This window comes from Bombina bombina, chromosome 1, assembly GCF_027579735.1.
Source record: "Bombina bombina isolate aBomBom1 chromosome 1, aBomBom1.pri, whole genome shotgun sequence".
Lineage (NCBI taxonomy): Eukaryota > Metazoa > Chordata > Amphibia > Anura > Bombinatoridae > Bombina > Bombina bombina.
In genome coordinates this window covers 888,442,250-888,465,573 of record NC_069499.1, presented here as the reverse complement: position 1 = coordinate 888,465,573, position 23,324 = coordinate 888,442,250, and the positions used below count along the sequence as shown (strand labels likewise).

Sequence of the window (23,324 nt, the reverse complement as noted above, 5' to 3'; positions counted from 1 at the left end):
TAACTCAATCCATTCATTTCATTTATTTTTTATGTTCAGAGGCATAACCTTTTTTTCATCCCACTCTAGGGATGTTTTGCTAGTATAAACAGAATTTTTGTTGTTTAACCCCTTAAGGACCACAGCAATTTTCATTTTTCTGACCAGTGCTGACGTTTGGGACCAGTGCTATTTTTACATTTCTGCTGTGTTTAGCTGTAATTTTCCTGTACTGTTACCCACACATTATATACCGTTTTCTTGCCATTAAATGGACTTTCTAAAGATACCATAATTTTCTTCATATCTTTATAATTTACTATAAATTGTCTCCCTGCAATGTCTCCCACCCACCAACGATCGGCACCATCGCTGGCTGATGCAAAGAGGGCCACAGAGTGGCTCTCTGCATCGGTGTGTGTGAAAAAAGGTATTGCAGTGATGCCTCAATATGGAGGCGTCACGGCAATACCTTGAAAGCGGATGGAAGCGTTTTTTTTTGTAGGACGTACCCTGTACATCCGTTAAGGGGTTAAAAAGATAAATAATCCCTTTTATTACCCATTTCCCAGTTTTGCATAACAAACACTGTTATAGAAATACACTTTTTACCTCTAATTGCTTTGTATCTAAGCCTCTGCAAACTGCCCCTTATTTCAGTTCATTTGACAGACTTGCATTTTAACTAATCTGTGCTCACTCCTCTGTAAATTCATGTGCGTGAGCTCAATGTTATCTCTGAAACACATGAACTAATGCCCTCTAGTGGTGAAAAACTGTCAAAATGCTTTTATATTAGAGGCAGCCTTCAAGGTCTAAGAAATTAGCATATGAACCTCTTAGGTTTAGCTTTCAACTAAAAATACCAAGAGAACAAAGCAAAGTTGGTGACAAAAGTTAATTGGAAAGTTGTTTAAAATTACATGCCCTATCTGAATCATGAGTTTTTTTTTTTTTTTTTTGTTTTGGACTTGACTGTCCCTTTTTAAACTGAATAGGGAAATATCAGGTTTCATGAGGCTCACTCACTTGCCTGTCCCGGGACAGACATACTGATTTGCTGCTTAAAGTCCTTTACAATGGGGTGTGAATACTTAGGACATTATGAGGTAAAATATCTATCTTTTTACATAGAGATGTTCAGGTGATATATTCTAGTCCGCTTTTTACAGCTATGCTGCATCACTTTCAAGTGTTTCAACATTGGGTATCATGGCCCTTTAAATGTAAAAAAAAGACAATTTTATTGTATTGATAGTATTACTACCCAAGTGTAGGAAAAGATATTTAATGCATAAATGATTGGCTCATAAAATGTATTTACATTCACAGACATGCACACAGACGACACAAATAATTTACATTAACTTATACTGTCTGAAACTTTAGTTGGTTCAAACATTAAAACCATTATTTCCATCTAAAGGGGAGGAGAGTCCACTGCTTCAGTCATTACTATTGGGAATTAAGAACCTGGCCACCAGGAGGCGGCAAATACACCCCAGCCAAAGGCTTAAATACCTCTCCCACTCCCCTCATCCTCCAGTCATTCTTTGCCTTTCGTCACAGGAGGTGGCAGAGAGGTGCCAAAGATTCGAAGGTCTCTTATGGAGGGTATTACTCTTCTCAATGGGACAGGAGTTTTAAGTAGCCGTATAAGGCTTCTCAGTGAGGGCTTGGGTGAAAGTCTGGAGATGCAGGGAGAGTCTCTCTTGCGAAACCATCCCGACTTATATTAACAGCTCCTACAGCAATCGGCGTTGACGAGTTTGGCAGACTGCTTTCTTCTCTCAAGTCCATGTCAGGAGCGCTGCTATGACCTGTCACACTTGAAGGGCCGTGTTCCTGTTCCACGGCGTGGTTTCTGGTAAGATCGTTTCATATTATATACGATGTTAACATAGAAGACGGCCACAGTGTGTCGCCTTTTTATCTTTACAGAATCAAGGGTTAATATGGGGAGACTATTGAACGGGGGGTTTATACATGATATTGTTTTATTGTGTCATTGCTGCACTGTGTGGGATAGGGCTCTGGCAATATGTGGAACTTCAGGTACTTTTCCGAGAGTTTTTGCGCGGTCCTTTTTTTGTTGTTGTGTTTTCTCCTTTAGGCAGGGGCGGCCCTGCGAGGAACCCCCGTAACTGGGTGGGGCTCTTCACTTCCGGTCTGATCTGCGACGGGGGAGACAAAGCGTTTTTTTGTAGTCCGGTTCATAGGAGGTGGTGTGTGCCCCGGCCATTGACGGTTATAAAGGTGCCTGTTGGTTTCTCTCTTATTCTAATAAAAGCGTAAGCTGTGGAGGATCCTGACGCGATAGAGGGTACTCCATCTTTGACAAAGTCTTATACCTGTGTTTATTGTGAAGTTCCGGTAGACCAGCCTGCTCAATTATGTTCCACATGCCTTGAGAGGGTCAAGAATAAAAGAATGTCTACTACCACTGAGCCATCCACCTCTGAGGGTTCTCCGTCCCGTGAGGTGTGTTCCCGAGTTGAGTCCCCTATTGCACATGCAGCGCCCCGTTGTCCGACTGTTGCTCCTTCAGGAGAGATGTGTTGCCCGCCAGATTTTGCGGATCAATTGCAGGTGGCGATCCACGCCTTACCACAGTCTGCTAAGCGCAAGTGTAGGGCCTTTCAGAGCGGCCCGACTCAGGACTTGTCTTTGTCGGATGCTCCTGCGGAGTGGTTTGACAAAAGGGGCTCTTTCTAAGAGGTGCGGGAGAAGATTAAGGCTTTGAAGGTATGCAACGTCAATATGCAAATTATTCGCCTGAATGCTAAGGTGTCAGGGTTTTCGGTTTTAGCGAGCAGGGCCTTGTGGCTAAAATCTTAGTCTGCGGACATGACCTCTTAGTTGAGGTTGCTGTCCCTGCCTTTTCAAGGAAAGATTCTGTTCGGTCCAGGCCTGGACTTTTCGTCCCTTTCGTGCGGATAAGGTCCAAGGCCAGTAGCCCGCCGCGAAGGCGGACCAGTTCGAGGGAACTTGGAAGCCTGCTCAGTCTTGGAGCAAGTCCAAACAGAACAAGAAACCCGCAGAGACCAAGTTGGCATGAAGGGGCGGCCCCGACTGGTCTATGGACCGAGTAGGGGGCAGGTTATCTCTATTCTCCGAAGCCTGGAGGTTGTCTTCCAGGGTTACAGGATAGGATTCAATTCCTTCCCTCCCAGGAGCAGATTCCTCGTGTCAAACCTGTCATTGAGGCCGGAGAAGAAAGGGGCCTTTCTAGGATGTGTGAGGGATCTTTCCTCTCTAGGTGTTATCGTACCAGTACCCCTTGCAGAAAGGGGTCTAGGGTATTATTCAAATCTGTTTGTAGTTCCAAAATCGGGTGGAAGTGTTTAAAAAAGTGTTTGTTCGTTCCATCGTTCAAAATGGAAACTATCAGGTCCATTTTACCCCTAGTTCATGACCACGATAGACTTGAAGGATGCCTACCTTAATGTTCCAATTTACAGGGACCACTTCAAGTTCCTAAGATTTGCATTTCTGGACCAGCACTTTGTGGCCCTTCCTTTCGGTCTGACAATTGCCTCGAGAGTGTTCATGAAGGTTCTTGTGGCCCTGCTTGCTGTAGCCAGATCCAGGGGCATTGCGGTGGCTCCCTATCTAGACGACATCCTGGTTCAGGCGCCGTCCTTCAGTCAGGTAGTGAACCATTCAAGGTCCCTGATCCTGTTACTTCAATCTCATGGTTGGAAGATAAACTCCGGAAAGAGCTCCCTGGTACCCAGCACCAGGGTGGAGTTTCTAGGTACGATCATTGACTCTGTGTCCATGAAGATTTCTTCTGTTATGTGTGATCAGTCCACGGGTCATCATTACTTCTGGGATATAACTCCTCCCCAACAGGAAATGCAAGAGGATTCACCCAGCAGAGCTGCATATAGCTCCTCCCCTCTACGTCAGTCCCAGTCATTCTCTTGCACCCAACGACTAGATAGGATGTGTGAGAGGACTATGGTGATTATACTTAGTTTTTATGACTTCAATCAAAAGTTTGTTATTTTATAATAGCACCGGAGCGTGTTATTACTTCTCTGGCAGACTTTGAGGAAGAATCTACCAGAGTTTTTACTATGATTTTAACCGGAGTAGTTAAGATCATATTGCTGTTCTCGGCCATCTGAGGGAGGTAAAAGCTTCAGATCAGGGGACAGGGGCAGATGAATCTGCATTGAGGTATGTAGCAGTTTTTATTTTCTGAATGGAATTGATGAGAAAATCCTGCTATACCGTTATAATGACATGTATGTATACACTTCAGTATTCTGGGAATGGTACTTCACCGGAACTACTCTGTTAAAGGTCACTAATCTTTTTAATAAGTATTATATCATGTTAAACGTTTTTGCTGGAATGTAGAATCGTTTACATTGCTGAGGTACTGAGTAAATAAATGTTTGGGCTTTATTTTCCACTTGGCAGTAGTTTGTTTTGAATTGTGACAGTTTCGTTTCTCTTCACTGCTGTGTGTGAGAGGGAGGGGCCGTTTTTGGCGCTCTTTGCTACGCATCAACAATTTCCAGTCAGCTATTATTATTTTTCCTGCATGATCCGGTTCATCTCTGACAGATCTCAGGGGTCTTCAAACTTCTTGAAGGGAGGTACATTCTCTCAGCAGAGCTGTGAGAATTTTTTATATTGACTGTGGATAAAGACGTTACTCAATAATTTTTATGTCAAATTTAGTTATGTTATCTTACTAATGGGAACAAAACCTTTGCTAAAAGTTGTGTTGTTTTAAAGTTGATGCTATAACTGTTTCTCAGTTCATTATCTCAACTGTCATTTAATCGTTTAAGTACCTCTTTGAGGCACAGTACGTTTTTGCTAAAAAAGATTATAACCAGGTTGCAAGTTATTGCTAGTGTGTTAAACATGTCTGACTCAGAGGAAGATATCTGTGTCATTTGTTCCAATGCCAAGGTGGAGCCCAATAGAAATTTATGTACTAACTGTATTGATGCTACTTTAAATAAAAGTCAATCTGTACAATGTGAACAAATTTCACCAATCTGCGAGGGGAGAGTTATGCCGACTAACTCGCCTCACGCGGCAGTACCTGCATCTCCCGCCCGGGAGGTGCGTGATATTATGGCGCCTAGTACATCTGGGCGGCCATTACAGATAACATTACAAGATATGGCTACTGTTATGACTGAAGTTTTGTCTAAATTACCAGAACTAAGAGGCAAGCGTGATCACTCTGGGGTGAGAACAGAGTGCGCTGACAATACTAGGGCCATGTCTGATACTGCGTCACAGCTTGCAGAGCATGAGGACGGAGAGCTTCATTCTGTGGGTGACGGTTCTGATCCAAACAGATTGGATTCAGATATTTCAAATTTTAAATTTAAATTGGAGAACCTCCGTGTATTACTAGGGGAGGTCTTAGCAGCTCTCAATGATTGTAACACCGTTGCAATACCAGAGAAACTATGTAGGTTGGATAAATACTTTGCGGTACCGGCGAGTACTGACGTTTTTCCTATACCTAAGAGATTAACTGAAATTGTTACTAAGGAGTGGGATAGACCCGGTGTGCCGTTCTCACCCCCTCCAATATTTAGAAAGATGTTTCCAATAGACGCCACCACTCGGGACTTATGGCAAACGGTCCCTAAGGTGGAGGGAGCAGTTTCTACTCTAGCTAAGCGTACCACTATCCCGGTGGAGGATAGCTGTGCCTTTTCAGATCCAATGGATAAAAAATTAGAGGGTTACCTTAAGAAAATGTTTGTTCAACAAGGTTTTATTTTGCAACCCCTTGCATGTATCGCGCCGATTACGGCTGCGGCAGCATTTTGGATTGAGTCTCTGGAAGAGAACCTTAGTTCATCTACGCTAGACGACATTATGGACAGGCTTAGAGTCCTTAAACTAGCTAATTCATTCATTTCGGAGGCCGTAGTACATTTAACCAAACTTACGGCTAAGAACTCAGGATTCGCCATACAGGCACGTAGGGCACTGTGGCTAAAATCCTGGTCAGCTGATGTTACTTCTAAGTCCAAATTACTTAATATACCTTTCAAGGGGCAGTCCTTATTTGGGCCCGGTTTGAAAGAAATTATCGCTGACATTACAGGAGGTAAGGGCCACGCCCTACCTCAAGACAAAGCCAAAGCTAAGGCTAGACAGTCTAATTTTCGTCCCTTTCGGAATTTCAAAACAGGAGCAGCATCAACCTCCACTGCACCAAAACAGGAAGGAGCTGTTGCTCGTTACAGGCAAGGCTGGAAGCCCAACCAGTCCTGGAACAAGGGCAAACAGGCCAGGAAACCTGCTGCTGCCCCAAAGACAGCATGAACCGAGAGCCCCCGATCCGGGACCGGATCTAGTGGGGGGCAGACTTTCTCTCTTCGCCCAGGCCTGGGCAAGAGATGTTCAGGATCCCTGGGCGCTAGAGATCATATCTCAGGGATACCTTCTAGACTTCAAATTATCTCCCCCAAGAGGGAGATTTCATCTGTCAAGATTGTCAACAAACCAGATAAAGAAAGAAGCGTTTCTACGCTGTGTACAAGATCTGTTATTAATGGGAGTGATCCATCCGGTTCCGCGGTCGGAACAAGGACAAGGGTTCTACTCAAACCTGTTTGTGGTTCCCAAAAAAGAGGGAACTTTCAGACCAATCTTAGATTTAAAGATTCTAAACAAATTCCTAAGAGTTCCATCGTTCAAAATGGAAACTATTCGGACAATCTTGCCCATGATCCAAAAGGGTCAGTACATGACCACAGTGGATTTAAAAGATGCTTACCTTCACATACCGATCCACAAAGATCATCACCGGTATCTACGGTTTGCCTTCCTAGACAGGCACTACCAGTTTGTAGCTCTTCCATTCGGATTGGCTACGGCCCCAAGAATCTTCACAAAGATTCTAGGTGCCCTCCTGGCGGTACTAAGACCGCGAGGGATTTCGGTAGCTCCGTACCTAGACGACATTCTAATACAAGCTTCAAGCTTTCAAACTGCCAAGTCTCATACAGAGTTAGTTCTGGCATTTCTAAGGTCGCATGGATGGAAAGTGAACGAAAAGAAGAGTTCTCTTTTTCCTCTCACAAGAGTTCCATTCTTGGGGACTCTTATAGATTCTGTAGAAATGAAGATTTACCTGACAGAGGACAGGTTAACAAAGCTTCAAGATGCATGCCGTGTCCTTCATTCCATTCAACACCCGTCAGTAGCTCAATGCATGGAGGTGATCGGCTTAATGGTAGCGGCAATGGACATAGTACCTTTTGCACGCCTACACCTCAGACCGCTGCAATTATGCATGCTAAGTCAGTGGAATGGGGATTACTCAGATTTGTCCCCTACTCTGAATCTGAATCAAGAGACCAGAAATTCTCTTCTATGGTGGCTTCATCGGCCACACCTGTCCAGGGGGATGCCATTCAGCAGGCCAGACTGGACAATTGTAACAACAGACGCCAGCCTACTAGGTTGGGGCGCTGTCTGGAATTCTCTGAAGGCTCAGGGATTATGGAATCAGGAGGAGAGTCTCCTTCCAATAAACATTCTGGAATTGAGAGCAGTTCTCAATGCCCTTCTGGCTTGGCCCCAATTAACAACTCGGGGGTTCATCAGGTTTCAGTCGGACAATATCACGACTGTAGCTTACATCAACCATCAGGGAGGGACAAAAAGCTCCCTAGCAATGATGGAAGTATCAAAGATAATTCGATGGGCAGAGTCTCACTCTTGCCACCTGTCAGCAATCCACATCCCGGGAGTGGAGAACTGGGAGGCGGATTTCTTGAGTCGCCAGACTTTTCATCCGGGGGAGTGGGAACTTCATCCGGAGGTCTTTGCCCAAATACTTCGACGTTGGGGCAAACCACAGATAGATCTCATGGCGTCTCGCCAGAACGCCAAGCTTCCTCACTACGGGTCCAGATCCAGGGATCCGGGAGCGGTTCTGATAGATGCTTTGACAGCACCTTGGAACTTCGGGATGGCTTATGTGTTTCCACCCTTCCCGCTGCTTCCTCGATTGATTGCCAAAATCAAACAGGAGAGAGCATCAGTGATTCTAATAGCACCTGCATGGCCACGCAGGACTTGGTATGCAGATCTAGTGGACATGTCATCCTGTCCGCCTTGGTCTCTACCTCTAAGACAGGACCTTCTGATACAGGGTCCGTTCAAACATCAAAATCTAACTTCTCTGAAGCTGACTGCTTGGAAATTGAACGCTTGATTTTATCAAAACGTGGTTTTTCTGAGTCGGTTATTGATACCCTGATACAGGCTAGGAAGCCTGTTACCAGAAAGATTTACCATAAAATATGGCGTAAATACCTATACTGGTGTGAATCCAAACGTTACTCCTGGAGTAAGGTTAGGATCTCTAGGATCTTGTCCTTTCTACAAGAAGGCTTAGAAAAGGGTTTATCGGCTAGTTCATTAAAGGGACAGATTTCAGCTCTGTCCATCTTGTTACACAGGCGTCTGTCAGAAAATCCAGACGTCCAGGCCTTTTGTCAGGCTTTAGCTAGGATCAAGCCTGTGTTTAAAGCTGTTGCTCCACCATGGAGTTTAAACTTAGTTCTTAACGTTTTACAGGGTGTTCCGTTTGAACCCCTTCATTCCATTGATATAAAATTGTTATCTTGGAAAGTTCTGTTTTTAATGGCTATTTCCTCGGCTCGAAGAGTCTCTGAGTTATCAGCATTACATTGTGATTCTCCTTATCTGATTTTTCACTCAGACAAGGTAGTTCTGCGTACTAAACCTGGGTTCTTACCTAAGGTAGTTACTAACAGGAATATCAATCAAGAGATTGTTGTTCCATCCTTGTGTCCAAATCCTTCTTCAAAGAAGGAACGTCTTCTACACAATCTGGATGTAGTTCGTGCCCTCAAGTTCTACTTGCAGGCAACTAAAGATTTTCGTCAAACTTCTTCCCTGTTTGTCGTTTATTCTGGACAGAGGAGAGGTCAAAAAGCTTCTGCTACCTCTCTCTCTTTTTGGCTTCGTAGCATAATACGGTTAGCCTATGAGACTGCTGGACAGCAGCCTCCTGAAAGAATTACAGCCCACTCCACTAGAGCTGTGGCTTCCACTTGGGCCTTTAAGAATGAGGCCTCTGTTGAACAGATTTGCAAGGCTGCAACTTGGTCTTCGCTTCATACTTTTTCCAAATTTTACAAATTTGATACTTTTGCTTCTTCGGAGGCTATTTTTGGGAGAAAGGTTCTTCAGGCAGTGGTTCCTTCTGTATAATGAGCCTGCCTATCCCTCCCGTCATCCGTGTACTTTTGCTTTGGTATTGGTATCCCAGAAGTAATGATGACCCGTGGACTGATCACACATAACAGAACAAAACATAATTTATGCTTACCTGATAAATTCCTTTCTTCTGTTGTGTGATCAGTCCACGGCCCGCCCTGTTTTTAAGGCAGGTAAATATTTTTTAAAATTATACTCCAGTCACCACTTCACCCTTGGTTACTCCTTTCTCGTTGATTCTTGGTCGAATGACTGGGACTGACGTAGAGGGGAGGAGCTATATGCAGCTCTGCTGGGTGAATCCTCTTGCATTTCCTGTTGGGGAGGAGTTATATCCCAGAAGTAATGATGACCCGTGGACTGATCACACAACAGAAGAAAGGAATTTATCAGGTAAGCATAAATTATGTTTTTTCTCACGGATCAGAGATGCAGGAAGCTTGCGTCCTCTTGTCTGGCCCTTTGATCCTCAGAGAGGCCCTCGGTGGCCCAGTGTATGGAGGTGATCGAGCTCATGGTCTCCAGTATAGACGTCATTCCATTTGCTAGGTTTCATCTCAGGCCTCTTCAGTTATGCATGTTGAGGCAGTGGAATGGCGATCATTCCGATCTCTCACAGCTGATATCCATGTATGTACAGGCTCGGACCTCCCTCTCTTGGTGGATCCATGGGGGACATCCTTCTTGAAACCGTCCTGGGAGATTGTGATCATGGACGTGAGTCTGGCAGGATGGGGAGCTGTTTGGGGTGCTAGAATGGCACAGGGAAAATGGTCTCGGCTGGAGTCCCTTTTACCGACTAAATATCCTGGAACTTTGAGCAATCTACAATGCTCTGAAGGCGTGGCCCTGCTTGGGGGCGTTAACTTCATAAGGTTTCAGACGGACAACATTACCTCGGTGGCTTAAATCAACCATCAGGGGGGTACAAGGAGCTCCCTCGCAATGAGGGAGGTGACTCAGATACTGGAATGGGCTGAGGGCCACAACTGCTCAATTTCGGCGATCCACATCCCGGGTGTGTACAACTGGGAAGCTGACTTTCTCAGCAGGCAAACATTCCATCCGGGAGAATGGTCTCTTCACACCGAGGTGTTTGCGCAGATTTGTCTCAGATGGGGGACGCCGGAGATAGATCTCATGGCGTCCAGACTCGATAACAAACTTCCCCGTTACGGGTCGAGGGACCCCCAGGCAGAACTGATAGATACATTGGCAGTGCCTTGAGGGTTCGATCTAGCGTACGTTTTTCCTCCCTTACCACTTCTACCTCGTATTGTGGCACGCATAAAGCAGGAGAGCATCGACCATTCTGATTGCTCCTTCGTGGCTGCGGAGGACGTGGTTTGCAGATCTGGTGGGGATGTCATCCTCTCCGCCGTGGAGGTTACCCTGTCGCATGGATCTGTTGGAACAAGGTCCTTTCCAACATCAGAATCTCGATTCTCTGAGGCTTACTGCGTGGAGATTGAACGCTTAGTCCTAGCCAAGAGAGGTTTTTCTGAAAGTGTGATTGACACTTTAGTTCAGGCAAGGAAGCCAGTCACTCTGCACATCTGCCATAAGGTGTGGAGGACTTGCTTGTCCTGGTGTGAGAAACATGGATACCCTTGGCACAAGTTGAGTGTTTCTGTCCTTTCTTCAAGAAGGTTTAGAGAAAGGACTTGCTGCTAGTTCCTTATACGGACAGATTTCGGCATTATCTGTTTTTTGTTACACCAGAGACTCGCTGAGCTTCCTGACATCCAATCCTTTGTTCAGGCTTTGTCTCGAATCAGGCCTGTCTTTAGGCAGTCTGCTCCCCCGTGGAGCTTGAACTTAGTCCTTAGGGTTTTGCAGCAGGTCCGTTTTGAGCCTATGCATTCCCTTGACATTAAGATTCTGTCCTGGAAGGTTGTTTTCCTATTGGCCATTGCATCGGCTCAGAGTATCTGAACTGGCGGCCTTGCAACATGGGATTCGGATAAGGCCGTTCTTCGCACTGGCTTGGGATTTCTTCCCATGGTGGTGTCCAATCGTAACATCAATCAGGAAATAGTTGTTCCTTCTCTGTACCCTAACCGTTCTTTGAAGGAGCGGTTACTTTATAATCTAAATGTGGTCTGTGCCCTGAAGTTATATCTTCAGGCTACAAAGGACTTCAGACAATCTACATCTTTTTGTTGTGTATTCAGGGAAGTGCAGGGGTCAGAGGGCTTCTGCTACTTCGGTCTTTTTGGCTGAGGAGCTTGATCCGTTTTGCCTTACGAGTCAGAGGATCACGGCTCATTCCACTAGAGCAGTGGCTTCATCTTGGGCCTTCAAGAATGAGGCTTCTATGGAGCAGATTTATAAGGCGGCTACCTGGTTCTCCTTACACACTTTCACGAAGTTTTACAAATTTTATGTTTTTGCTTCTGCTGAAGCAGCTTTATTATGCTTACCTGATGATAATTTCATTTCCATCATGGGGAGGAGAGTCCACGGCTCCCGCCCGTATCTCCGGTGGGCGGACCTAAATTTATATTCTCTTCTGGCACTATTTATACCCTGATATTTGTCCTACTGTTCCTTGTTCCCTCTGCAGAATGACTGGGGATGAGGGAAGTGGGGAGAGGTATTTAAACCTTTGGCTGGGGTGTCTCTTCCTCCTCCTGGTGGCCAGGTTCTTAATTCCCAATAGTAATAAATTGAAGACGTGGAATTTCCTCCCCACGATGGAAAGGAAATTATCAGGTAAGCATAATTTTTTTTTTTTTTTTTTTTTTTTTAGAAAACTGACAGCCCTACTATAATTTACATATCTGTTAGCCGTTAAAAAAAAAAAATACATTGCAACCATTCTGTTTACGGTCAGACTCCTGCTCACCCTTACATGCCACCACCACAAATAAATAATCATATTATCATTTATACAAATGAAAATCACACTAGCAAACAAAAACCACCAAAACTTTCTCACATATATCCCCATAAGACTCAGTTACATTTTAATGTATAATATGGGTTAAAAAATAAATCCATTTGCTTTTTCATGGGCATCTGAAATTTGCACCCAAAGTGCTTTTCTTTTCTCTGAATCTTTTGTAAGCCATCTAGCTAATGTTAAACGTCCTACTTAATGGGACATTGTACTTTATAATTAGTTTGCCCTTAATGTGTTTCTAGTGGCATTTTATAGTAGTTTTAAAATGTTTCAGAAATATTGTCTTTTAAGCTTATTTTTGTATATAAAATAGCTGATTGATGCCTCAATCCTTTGTTCTCAAGAATATGCTCATATACATGGGCTGAACCTGCACATAAAGCAGACCACCTAATCTTATCTTTCTCTACATAAAAGGGATATGAAACACATTTTTTTTTTCTTTCATGATTCAGACAGGTAATGTGATTTTAAACTATTTACTACTGTTTTCTTATTTGGCTTGTTCTCTTGGTATCCTTTTATTTAAAGGATACCCAGGTAGGCTCAGGAGCTGCTGATTAGTGGCTGCACATATATGCCTCTTGTTATTGGCTAGCCCAATACATTTGCTGGCTCCCAGTAGTGCACTGGTGTTTCTTCAGCAAATGATACCAAGAGAATGAAACAAATTAGATAAGTAAATTGGTAAGTTGTTTGAAATTGTATTCTCTATCTGAATCATGAAATCATATCCCTTTTAAACAACTTAAATTTTCTTTTGTTGAAAAGCAGATACGTAAACTCTGGAGCTCTTTATGGCAGCAGTTTTCTCAAGAATGTTTTCCATTTTTAAGAGCAATAGATGGCATCACTTATTTCCTGCTCCAGATACCTACCTGGGTATCTATTCAGCAAAGAATACCATGGAATGAAGCAAATTTAATAGAAGTAAAAAAAAAGAAAAGAAAATCACAAACAACATTTTTGCTTTTATGTCACTTTAAGGCCTTCTTATCTTAACTCTGTCTCTGCACAATTGCCAATTCTTAGAGCAATTGAAAATGTAAATTTTATTACCCATCTCCTTCAACCTCCATGTAATACAGATTGTTAGGAACACATGCAAGTGGAGAATAAATTACAGTACAATGGTCCCTTTTTAATAGGCTTTGTGGAAATGTATAGATGTAGAATGTTTTGTATATGGTTTTGCTGCTTTTCCTACCTGAATGTATCCTTGTAAACCAGGCTATGAAGAAGCAGACACCACCAATGAAACTAATACAGTTTATGAGACCCGGACTGGTGGTTCCGTGCATTTGGACAAACCTCCACCTCTCCTTCCTACTCCAGCTAGGAATGCTTTTCAGGGTCAATCTAAAGCCTCCTTGCTTGGAACTAGGCCTTTATCTGGTCTCCTCCCAACACCAGGTTTGTGGTGGATTGTTATTTTATTTCACAAAGTTTATACAAAAGCCTCTTGTATGTGTGCATGAGCTTGTGTTTGTTTTTTATATCCGTCTCATTTAATAAGACACCTAGCAGTGCTGCATGTAATCACTCCCCCATTTCTACGTGTCATGGGAGTTGCAATGTGCAAATTTCACACCTCTGCATCTGTCTATTAATGTAACTATCTGAGTGCATATTTTGTCAGATATATGTAAAAATGTATAAATAGAATATATCATTTGGAAGACATACTGGTTTTGTCTGGAAAACCATTTTATTTGCGTCTTTGTTTTTATGGTAATGTGCCAATAAACAGTGGAGTTTGATAAGCTGCAACAAATCATTTTTATTAATTGATAGGTGCAGAAATATAAGGATGTGTTCCCAGTTATACCATTATCAGAGCTTGTGACTCTAGTTCCTTTTTTCTCTGTCTAGGTACAGTAGGTTTGAAGAGATATTTTGTTTATTCATGTGTTTAACTCTTGGAGTAGCAAGTCTGTCTGTCTTTCTTTTCTAAGCCTAGAAATAGGGGAGCGCTTTTCACACTTAGTAGCTTTCAGGTAGTGTTTTTTTGTTGTTGGGTTTTTTTCTGTTCCTCACTCTGGGTGCAAATGAAGACAGAATAATTTGCTACTTTGACAGACTTAATTTGTTTTCAATTTCCCTATGAGCTCAGGAAAAACTACCCACCCTTTTGCAGTTATTTCCCCATGGGTCTGGTATAATAAAGCCTCTTGTACACAATAGATCAAAGCAGCCACTGGTCTTCCCTGCATAAAATCGTTTTTTTTTTACCTGGTGGTAGTGGTGGTTTTTCCAAAACCTTTTGGTCATAAGGTCTTGCATTAAATGGTGACCTAGGTAATGAGTTTTTACTCCACTTGTGTCTTCATGTGTGTTGTTCAGGCACTAACCTACCAATTAAGATTTGTCTATTCTGACTAAAAACATTTACATTATTGTGGTGCAATGTATGTTAACAAGTGAACATCTGCTCTGAATTTATTTATGGTTTGTAGTGTGTCATTGTTGGACAGTTTTTTTTCTTCATTACTACATGTCCTAGCTTGGCAAGTAGTGTGTGTGAGTATGTATAATGGCAGAGAGGAGTCCAAACTCCTCCTGGAGGTGACAACCTAATCCATTTTGATTTGGAAAACTAATTCATCAGTATGTAGTCACTGTCTGTCTCTGTTATGCTCCAATATTACTTTAAAAAAAAAAAATCAGATTTTTTTTCTTCTTGATTTTTATTGTAGGATTTGAGCAGGTAGACCCCACCAAGGACAATGTTAATGCTGCGCCTGATATTCTTGACAAGCCCCCTCCACTTCTGCCCACCCCTCTCATGACTCCATTGATGGGTCACAGCAAGCCTGGACATCTCCGAGAGAGATCTATAGCTGCCCTTCTTCCAACACCAGGTATGTGTGCCACTTTAACTCATTGATGATGGAGCAGTTTGTTAGTTGGTGTTCAATAATTAATCACATAGCTAATTTGCAGCTGGATGGCAAAATCAAATCAAGTTGTGTGTTTGTTTTTTTTGTTTTTTTTTTTATAGTAGCCACCTTCTTTACTGAAAAATTCAGTACTGCAGTAATGGGTACAGAAAAGCTATACAAAAAGAAATGCCAGCAGAATAAGTCACACCGCCAGTCGGAGAGACACTAAAATGTTAATCTTTAGTTATTTCTAAGTATTTGGTTTTGTATATACTGATAAGATTGTTTGAATAGAAAGTAATAAAATCTGCTCTCCCTGCTACCTCAGCCTATTTAATTGTGTGTTCAAAGGGCAAAAACAGCTGTTTTTTTCAAATACAAAAAATAAATAGAAAGGGCGCAATGTCCCATAAACATAAGGGGAGAACAATTTTACCGTATACTATCCCTTTAAACCATTATATAGTAGTTCTCGCTAACTAGTTTTTTGTGTATAACATGTAATTTTCTGACCTTAACATTATATCTGTTATTCTATGGTTTGATTTCTGAAGAGGTTTCAACCTAGCTCCATTACCACAACAATAAAAACTATTAAGTGGATATTTCATACTTAAAGGGACAGTAAACACCAAAAGATGACCTTCAAGGGCTTAGAAATTAGCATATGAGCCTACCTAGGTTTAGCTTTCAACTAAGAAAGCCAACAGAACAAAGCAAATTTGATGATAAAAGTAAATTGGAAAGTTGTTTAAAATGACATGCCCTAACTGAATCATGAAAGTTTTAATTGGGACTTTACTGCCCCTTTAAGCATTTTAATTTGTGTTGCAGGGTTTCTTTTAATTAAAAAAAAAAAAAAAGGAAGAATTGCATTTCTTCAATATGCCCTCAAATATGTGGGCTAGACCTTCAATACATTCAATTAACCTAATCAATAAGGTTTCCCACATTATACAAAATGTATGTAAAAGTGGTTAGGAAATTCTGATTTTAGATCGCTCTTAGCACTTATTTCATTACTTGAATTTAGCATAGATTACTTGCTGCAAATCATTTTAATCATCCATGCAGTAAATTGGGTGTTGACATTAGAATAGAGCTAAGGTTGTTTTGGAATAGAAACCATAATTTCAGTTCCGCAGCTACATGTTAACATGGACAACCAGCAAAAAATTGATTTGATATGCTTGAGACCAGTGGGGGGAAAAAAGCTATTTCAACCAATATTTGTCTTATAATTTTATCCTTTGCGACTTTTGACAAGAGAAAGGTAGAAGTGATTTCAAGAGGATACAAATTTTAAAGCACTTACCGGCACATAACGTAGCATTGTGCTTGACCTCCACTTCAAATTATTCTGCTATGGGAATTCAACGGATAAACATTCCCAAATGCATCAATATTTCGATTTGAGAAGAATATCTGAACGTACTAATAGACTTTCCTAATATTTTGAAGATTGTTTATTCACTTTAGCCAAACACACAGTTTGGATATTTTTTATTTTCTACTACAGTCTATATGAAAGTTAAAGGGACAGCCTACACCAATTTTTTTCTAATTAAAAAGATAGATAATCCCTTTATTACCCATTCCCCGTTTTTGCATAACCAACACAGTTATATTAATATACTTTTTACCTATGTGATTACCTTGTATCTAAGCCTTTGCAGACAGCCTCCTTATCTAAGTGCCTTTGACAGACATGCAGTGTAGTCAATCAGTGAAGACTCCTAAATAACTTCACGGGAGTGAGCACTATGTTATCTATATGACACATGTGAACTAGCACAGTCTAACTGTGAAAAACTTTCAAAATGCTCTGAGCTAGGAGGAGGTTTTCAACTGTTTAGAAATCAGTTTGAGCCTAGCTAGGTTTAGCTTTTCAAAAATACCACCAAGAGAACAAAGCAAATTTGATGATAAAAGTAAATTGGAAAGTTATTTAAAATTGCATGCCCTATCTGAATCATGAAAGTTTAGTTTTGACTTCACTGTCCCTTTAAAACTCCACTAAGGGGTGGAGAGAAGTTTAAATTGTGAATGAGACTTTTTAGTTCATTAGATTAGTCAACTACTTTAATGAAGGGGCAGTTTACCCTAATTTTTTGTTCTTGCATTTAAAGGGACACTAAAATCAAAATTAAACTTTCCTGATTAAGATAGAACATGCAATTTTAAACAACTTTCTAATTTACTTCCATTAACAAAATGTGCCCAGTCTTTATATTAACACTTTTTGAGTTACCAACTCCTACTGAGCATGAGCAAGAATTCACAAAATATACGTATATGCATTTGTGATTGGCTGATTGCTGTCACATGTTAAAGGAGGAGTGGAAATAGACGTAACTGAAATTTGTCAGAAAAAAATCTACTACTCATTTGAAGTTCAGACTAAGTCCTAGTGCATTGTCTCTATCATGCATTTGTTAATTATGCAAATCCACTATTTACTGCTCCTTCAATTTGTTTCCATTGCTCCATTTTACCTGCTGGAGTTTATTAAATTGTTTATAAATGGCTCCTTTTACCTTTTTATATCCGCAAATAAAATAGTGCACGTTTCCTGTGGTATTTCTACTTATAGTGAAAGTTTCTATACTTGCGTATAGGCTATAGAAAAGCTGTTTAAACATAGTAAGATGTAGGAGAGAAAAGCAATAACGTACATTTTATTTGTTCTCCCCAACTATTGGGCTTTGGCTTACAGACAGATAATTGAAAGTGTGTGTGTGTACAGAAAGTGATAAAATAGATCTGCTTTATTTCTCCTGCAAGCCCATCCCATTTTGATGAGTTGTAGATTTTCAAAGAACATAAAGCTATTTCATATAGAAAAGTAAACCTAACGAAGGATTTTGTCTTACTTTTTATGCAGCTGGTATAACAAGTCACTGGAAATGTATTGGGGGAAAACAATTTTACAGTACACTCCCTTTTAAGTTTGATGTTATAAAAATAGACCTAGTGGGAACAATTTCATGCCCTAATTTGTTTGAACATGACATTGTTTTCACTGATCACCCTTGAAGTCTGTGTTTAACCTCTGCAAATGGATTTTTATATAAATGGTGGTTGAGACTAAATAAAAAATATAGCTTACCTTCATCGTTTTAGCTGTGTTTCTTGGCAAGTGTGGTACATCTGTTCATATTAATACAACTTTCCTTAGGTAACCTTTAGTCCAAAGCATGGAGTAAACGTCTCTCATAGATTGGTGGCTTCTATATTATGTATAATAAAGGTGTGAACCCTATTCCCAAGTGTGACATGCATTTTCCATATATATTTCTGACATGTTTTGTGCTTTTAAAATGTATCTACCAAGTAACAGAATAAAGACAAAATCTGTCTATCTTTTAGTTGGCGTGTCTGCACCAAAAGGCAAGCCACCCCCTCTCTTGGCCATGGGTCCAAAGAGACCTGGTCTCCTTGGGTTTTCGCCACATCTACAACCAAAACGTTCATTACTTGGAGAAAAGCCTGGTCTTCTTCCAACACCTGGTGAGCATAATGGTTGGGTTATTAATAGATGCGTTTGACAATAAAACTACTAATCATGATTTGAATATGATTTTCTTTTTAATTTTGTTGCTCACCATTTTAGTAGAGCATGAGTCTCAATATGGGCAGAAATTTCACCAAGTTGTTTCATAAAGGTTTATTAAAATCTACAAACTATCAGTGTGCACCAATTCCTCTCTCTTCACCTTACAAATTAGATTATTTACCTATTAAAAACCTTATGGGAATCCAGTAGTTCAGTGGTTCATGAAGTGGTTGGTACCCCCTGGGGGCTGTGGGATAACCAAGGAGTCACTACCAGAGATGAGAGGTGGAAGAGGGTGCTAGCATTCCCATACGGAGCACTAGCAGGCAAGGAGTAGATGATGCTAGCTCTTCCTTCCTTTTCTTTTTTTTTTTCTTCTTTTTAAGGCTTTTGTTTCTGTGTATGTATGTGTGTGTATGTGTGTATATATATATATATATATATATATATATATATATATATATATATATATATATATATATATATATATATATATATATATATATATATATATATATATATATATATATATATATATATATATATATATATATATATATATATATATATATATACATTACACTTTCCATAAAGTTTGGTTGCTGGTGCAGTTGTACAACTATGCACCAAGCAAAGAATATTAAATTGCCATATTTTAAAATCTAGTGAAGGCTCTTAATAAGTGATATGAAACCAAATGTTGGGAAAAACTGATTTGACTTCACCAAGCTCATCTTCACATTGACAATATTTTGTAGTAATTATTAAATGTGGCATATTAGATGCAAATCCACTATTGAACTTAAAGGGAAAGTCTACACCTTAGTTATCTTAAAGTTTTACTTTAGATTAAGCTGCAAATATTCTCCTGCACCCTTTCTATATCATGCAGCAGTAACCGTAAAAGTTATTTTAAAATGAATATTGTTTCTGGTCACTTTGAAATGGCTGCCAAGCTCCGCCCACTGATGACATCAGGATCTGGGCTGCATTAAAGGCTAATTTGCTTTAACAGACTGTCAAAGCTATTCAGCACAGTGCATAGATGCAGCCTAGATCATGATGTCATCAGTGGGTGGAGCTTGGCAGCCATTTCAAAGTGACCAGAAACAATATTCATTTTAAAATAAATTTCTCTTGTTAAGTGTATCCAGTCCACGGATCATCCATTACTTATGGAATATATTCTCCTTCCCAACAGGAAGCTGCAAGAGTCCACCCACAGCAAAGCTGCTATATAGCTCCTCCCCTAACTGCCATATTCAGTCATTCTCTTGCAAGCCTCAACATAGATAGGAGGTCGTGAGAGTCTGTGGTGCTTTCTACTTAGTTTATTCTTCAATCAAAAGTTTGTTATTTTTAAGTGGCACCGGAGTGTGCTGTTTCTCAGGCAGTATTTGGAAGAAGAATCTGCCTGCGTTTTTCTATGATCTTAGCAGACGTAACTAAGATCCATTTGCTGTTCTCACACATTCTGAGGAGTGAGGTACTTCAGAGGGGGAATGGCGTGCAGGTTTTCCTGCAGATAAGGTATGTGCAGTAAAATATTTTTCTAGGAATGGAATTGACTAAGAAAATACTGCTGATACCGAAGTAATGTAAGTAAAGCCTTAAATGCAGCGATAGCGACTGGTATCAGGCTTATTAATAGAGATACATACTCTTATAAAAATGTGTTTTAAAACGTTTGCTGGCATGTTTAATCGTTTTTTAACATATGTTTGGTGATAAAACTTATTGGGGCCTAAGTTTTTTCAACATGGCTGGCTTAAATTTTGCATAGAAACAGTTAACTGAAGCTTCCCACTGTTGGCTGTGGCAGTTTGTTGTGTCTGTTTTTAAAAACGTCTGTCGTTTTTTTTATCTGTTTTTTGCATTAAGGGGTTAATCATCCATTTGCAAGTGGGTGCAATGCTCTGTTACCTTATTACATGTACTGTAAAAATTTCGTTTGTTTTACTGCCTTTTTTTCACTGTTTTTCAAATTTTGACAAAATTTGTTTCTCTTAAAGGCACAGTAACGTTTTATATATTTGCTTGTTAACTTGATTTAAAGTGTTTTCCAAGCTTACTAGTCTCATTATTAGTCTGTTCTAACATGTCTAACATAGAGGAAGCTCTGTGTTCATTATGTTTTAAAGCCATGGTGGAACCCCATCTTAGAATGTGTACCAGATGTACTGATTTCATGTTAAACAATAAAGATCATTTTTTGTCTTTAAAAACATTATCACCAGAGGATTCTGTCGTGGGGGTAGTTATGCCGACTAACTCTCCCCACGTGTCAGACCTTTTGACTCCCGCTTCAGGGACTCGCGCTCAAATGGCGCCAAGTACATCAAGGGCGCCCATAGCGTTTATTTTACAAGACATGGCAAAGGTGGTGAATAATATTCTGGCAGCAGTATTAGTCAGACTACCTGAAATTAAAGGAAAGCAGTTAGCTCTGGGGGTAGATACAGAGCATACAGACGCTTTAAGAACCATGTATGATACTACCTCACAATATGCTTAGTCTGTGGGTGATTTTTTTTTGACTCAGGGAAGATGATTTAACCTGATTCTGATATTTCTACATTTAAAATTTATGCTTGAGAACCTCCACTTGTTGCTCAGGGAGGCTTTGGCTGCTCTGAATGAATGTGTACAATCGCAGGGCCAGAGAAATTGTGTAGACTGGATAAATAATATGCAGTGCCGGTGTGTACTGATGTTTTTCCAATACCTAAAGAGGTTTACTAAAAATGTTTTAATAAGGAATGGGATAGACCAGGTGTGCCGTTCTCTTCCCCTCCTATTTTTTAGAAGAATGTTTTCTAATAGTTACCACCACACGGGACTTCTGGCAGACAGTTCCTAAGGTGGAGAGAAGAGTTTCTACTCTAGCTAAGCGTACCACTACCTCTGACGAGGACAGTTGTGCTTTTTAGATCCAATGGATAAAAAATGTTTATTCAACAGGGTTTTATCCTGCAGCCCCTTGCATACATTGCTTCTGTCACTGCTGCTGCGGCGTTCTGGGTTGAGTCTCTTGATGAGGCTTTACAGTTAAGCGACTCCATTGGATGAATATATTTGACAAGCTTATGCTAGCCAATTCCTTTGTTTTCTGACGCCTTGTTCATTTGACTAGACTAACGGCTAAGAATTCTGTTTTTTACTATACTGGCGCGCAGAGCGCTATGGCTTATATCATGGTCAGCTGTCGTGACTTTAATAAATAAGCTACTTAACTTCCCTTCAAGGGGCAGACCCTATTCGGGCCTGGTTTGAAGGAGATTATTGCTTATATCACTGGAGGAAAAGGTCATGCCCTTCCTCAGGATAGGTCCAAATCAAGGGCCAAAAAAAAAAAAAAAGTCTAATTTTCGTACCTTTTAAAAACTTCAGGGCAGGTGTGGCATCCTCTTCCTCTAAGGCAAAACAAGAGGGAATTTTTGCTCAGTCCAAGGCGGTCTGGAGACAATCGGACCTGGAACAAAGATAAGCAGGCCAAGGAGCCTGCTGCTGCCTCTAAGGCAGCATGAAGGAACGGACCCCTATCCGGTAACGGATCCTATAGGGGGCAGACTTTCATTCTTCGCCCAGGCGTGGGCAAGAGATGCCCAGGATCCCTAGGCATTGGAATTTATATCCCAGAGATATCTTCTGGATTTCAAAGATTCCCCCCCAAAAAAAGGGGAGATTTCGCCTTTCACAATTATCTGCAAACCAGATAAAGGAGGCATTCTTACATTGTGTACGAGATCCATCCAGTTCCAAGAGAGGAACAGGGACAGAGTTTTTACTCAAATCTGTTTGTGGTTCCCAAGGAGAGGGAACCTTCAGACCTATTTTGGATCTAAAGATCTTAACCCCTTAATGACCACAATGTACTCTGTATGTCACTGGTCGTTAAGGGTTTTTTCAGGACATAATAGCACAAGTCTAGTAAGAACACACTATTAATCCACTCCCTCCAGCAGGCTTTGTGGAATAGAGCAGTCTCAACGCTGGTGGCAAGATCGCGCTATAAAACAATCAAGTCCCAAAAAAAGGCCAGTGACATACAGGGTACGTCGCTGGTCCTTAAGGGGTTAAACAAATTCCTCAGAATTCCGTCATTTAAGATGGAAACTATTCGTACCATCTTAACTATGATCCAGGAGAGTCAATAGAGGACTACAATGGATTTGAAGGATGCTTATCCTCACATTGTGATGCATAAAGATCACCATCGTTTTTCAGGTTTGCCTTTCTAGACAGGCATTACCAGTTTGTAGCTCTTTCCTTTGGGATATCTACAGCCCCAAGAATCTTTATGGAGGTTCTGGGGTCGCTTTGGCGGTCCTTAGACCGCGGGGCATAGAAGTGGCCCCTTATTTAGACGACATCCTGATACAGGCGTCAAACATCCAAATTGCCCAGTCTCATACGGACGTAGTACTGGCATTTCTGAGATCACATGGGTGGAAAGTGAACAAGGAAAGAGTTCTCTATCCCCAATCTCAAGGGTTTCCCTCCTAGGGACTCTGATAGATTCTGTAGAAATGAAAATTTACCTGACGGAGTCCAGGTTGTCAAAGTTTCGAAATTTCTGCCGTGTTTTTTCATCCCATCCGCGCCCTTCGGTGGCTCAGTACATGAATGAAATCGGCTTAATGGTAGCGGCAAGGGACATAGTACCGTTTGCACGTCTACATTTCAGACCGCTGCAACTATGCATGCTCAGTCAGAGGAACGGGGATTACACAGATTTGTCCCCCTGTTAAACCTG

The 23,324-nt window shown here is 41.0% G+C and overlaps 1 protein-coding gene across 3 annotated transcripts in view; it reads left to right on the top strand.

Moving 5' to 3' along the window:
- LOC128646101 (uncharacterized) overlaps nucleotides 1-23,324 on the top strand; it is a 91,751-nt gene that overhangs the window by 42,438 nt on the left and 25,989 nt on the right. For all 3 annotated transcript variants that reach the window (XM_053699546.1, XM_053699544.1, XM_053699545.1), the window contains 3 exons: nucleotides 13,361-13,543; nucleotides 14,827-14,991; nucleotides 18,382-18,522. In XM_053699546.1, the coding sequence (XP_053555521.1) occupies nucleotides 13,361-13,543; nucleotides 14,827-14,991; nucleotides 18,382-18,522 (489 nt within the window). The remainder of the gene's footprint in view (nucleotides 1-13,360; nucleotides 13,544-14,826; nucleotides 14,992-18,381; nucleotides 18,523-23,324) is intronic.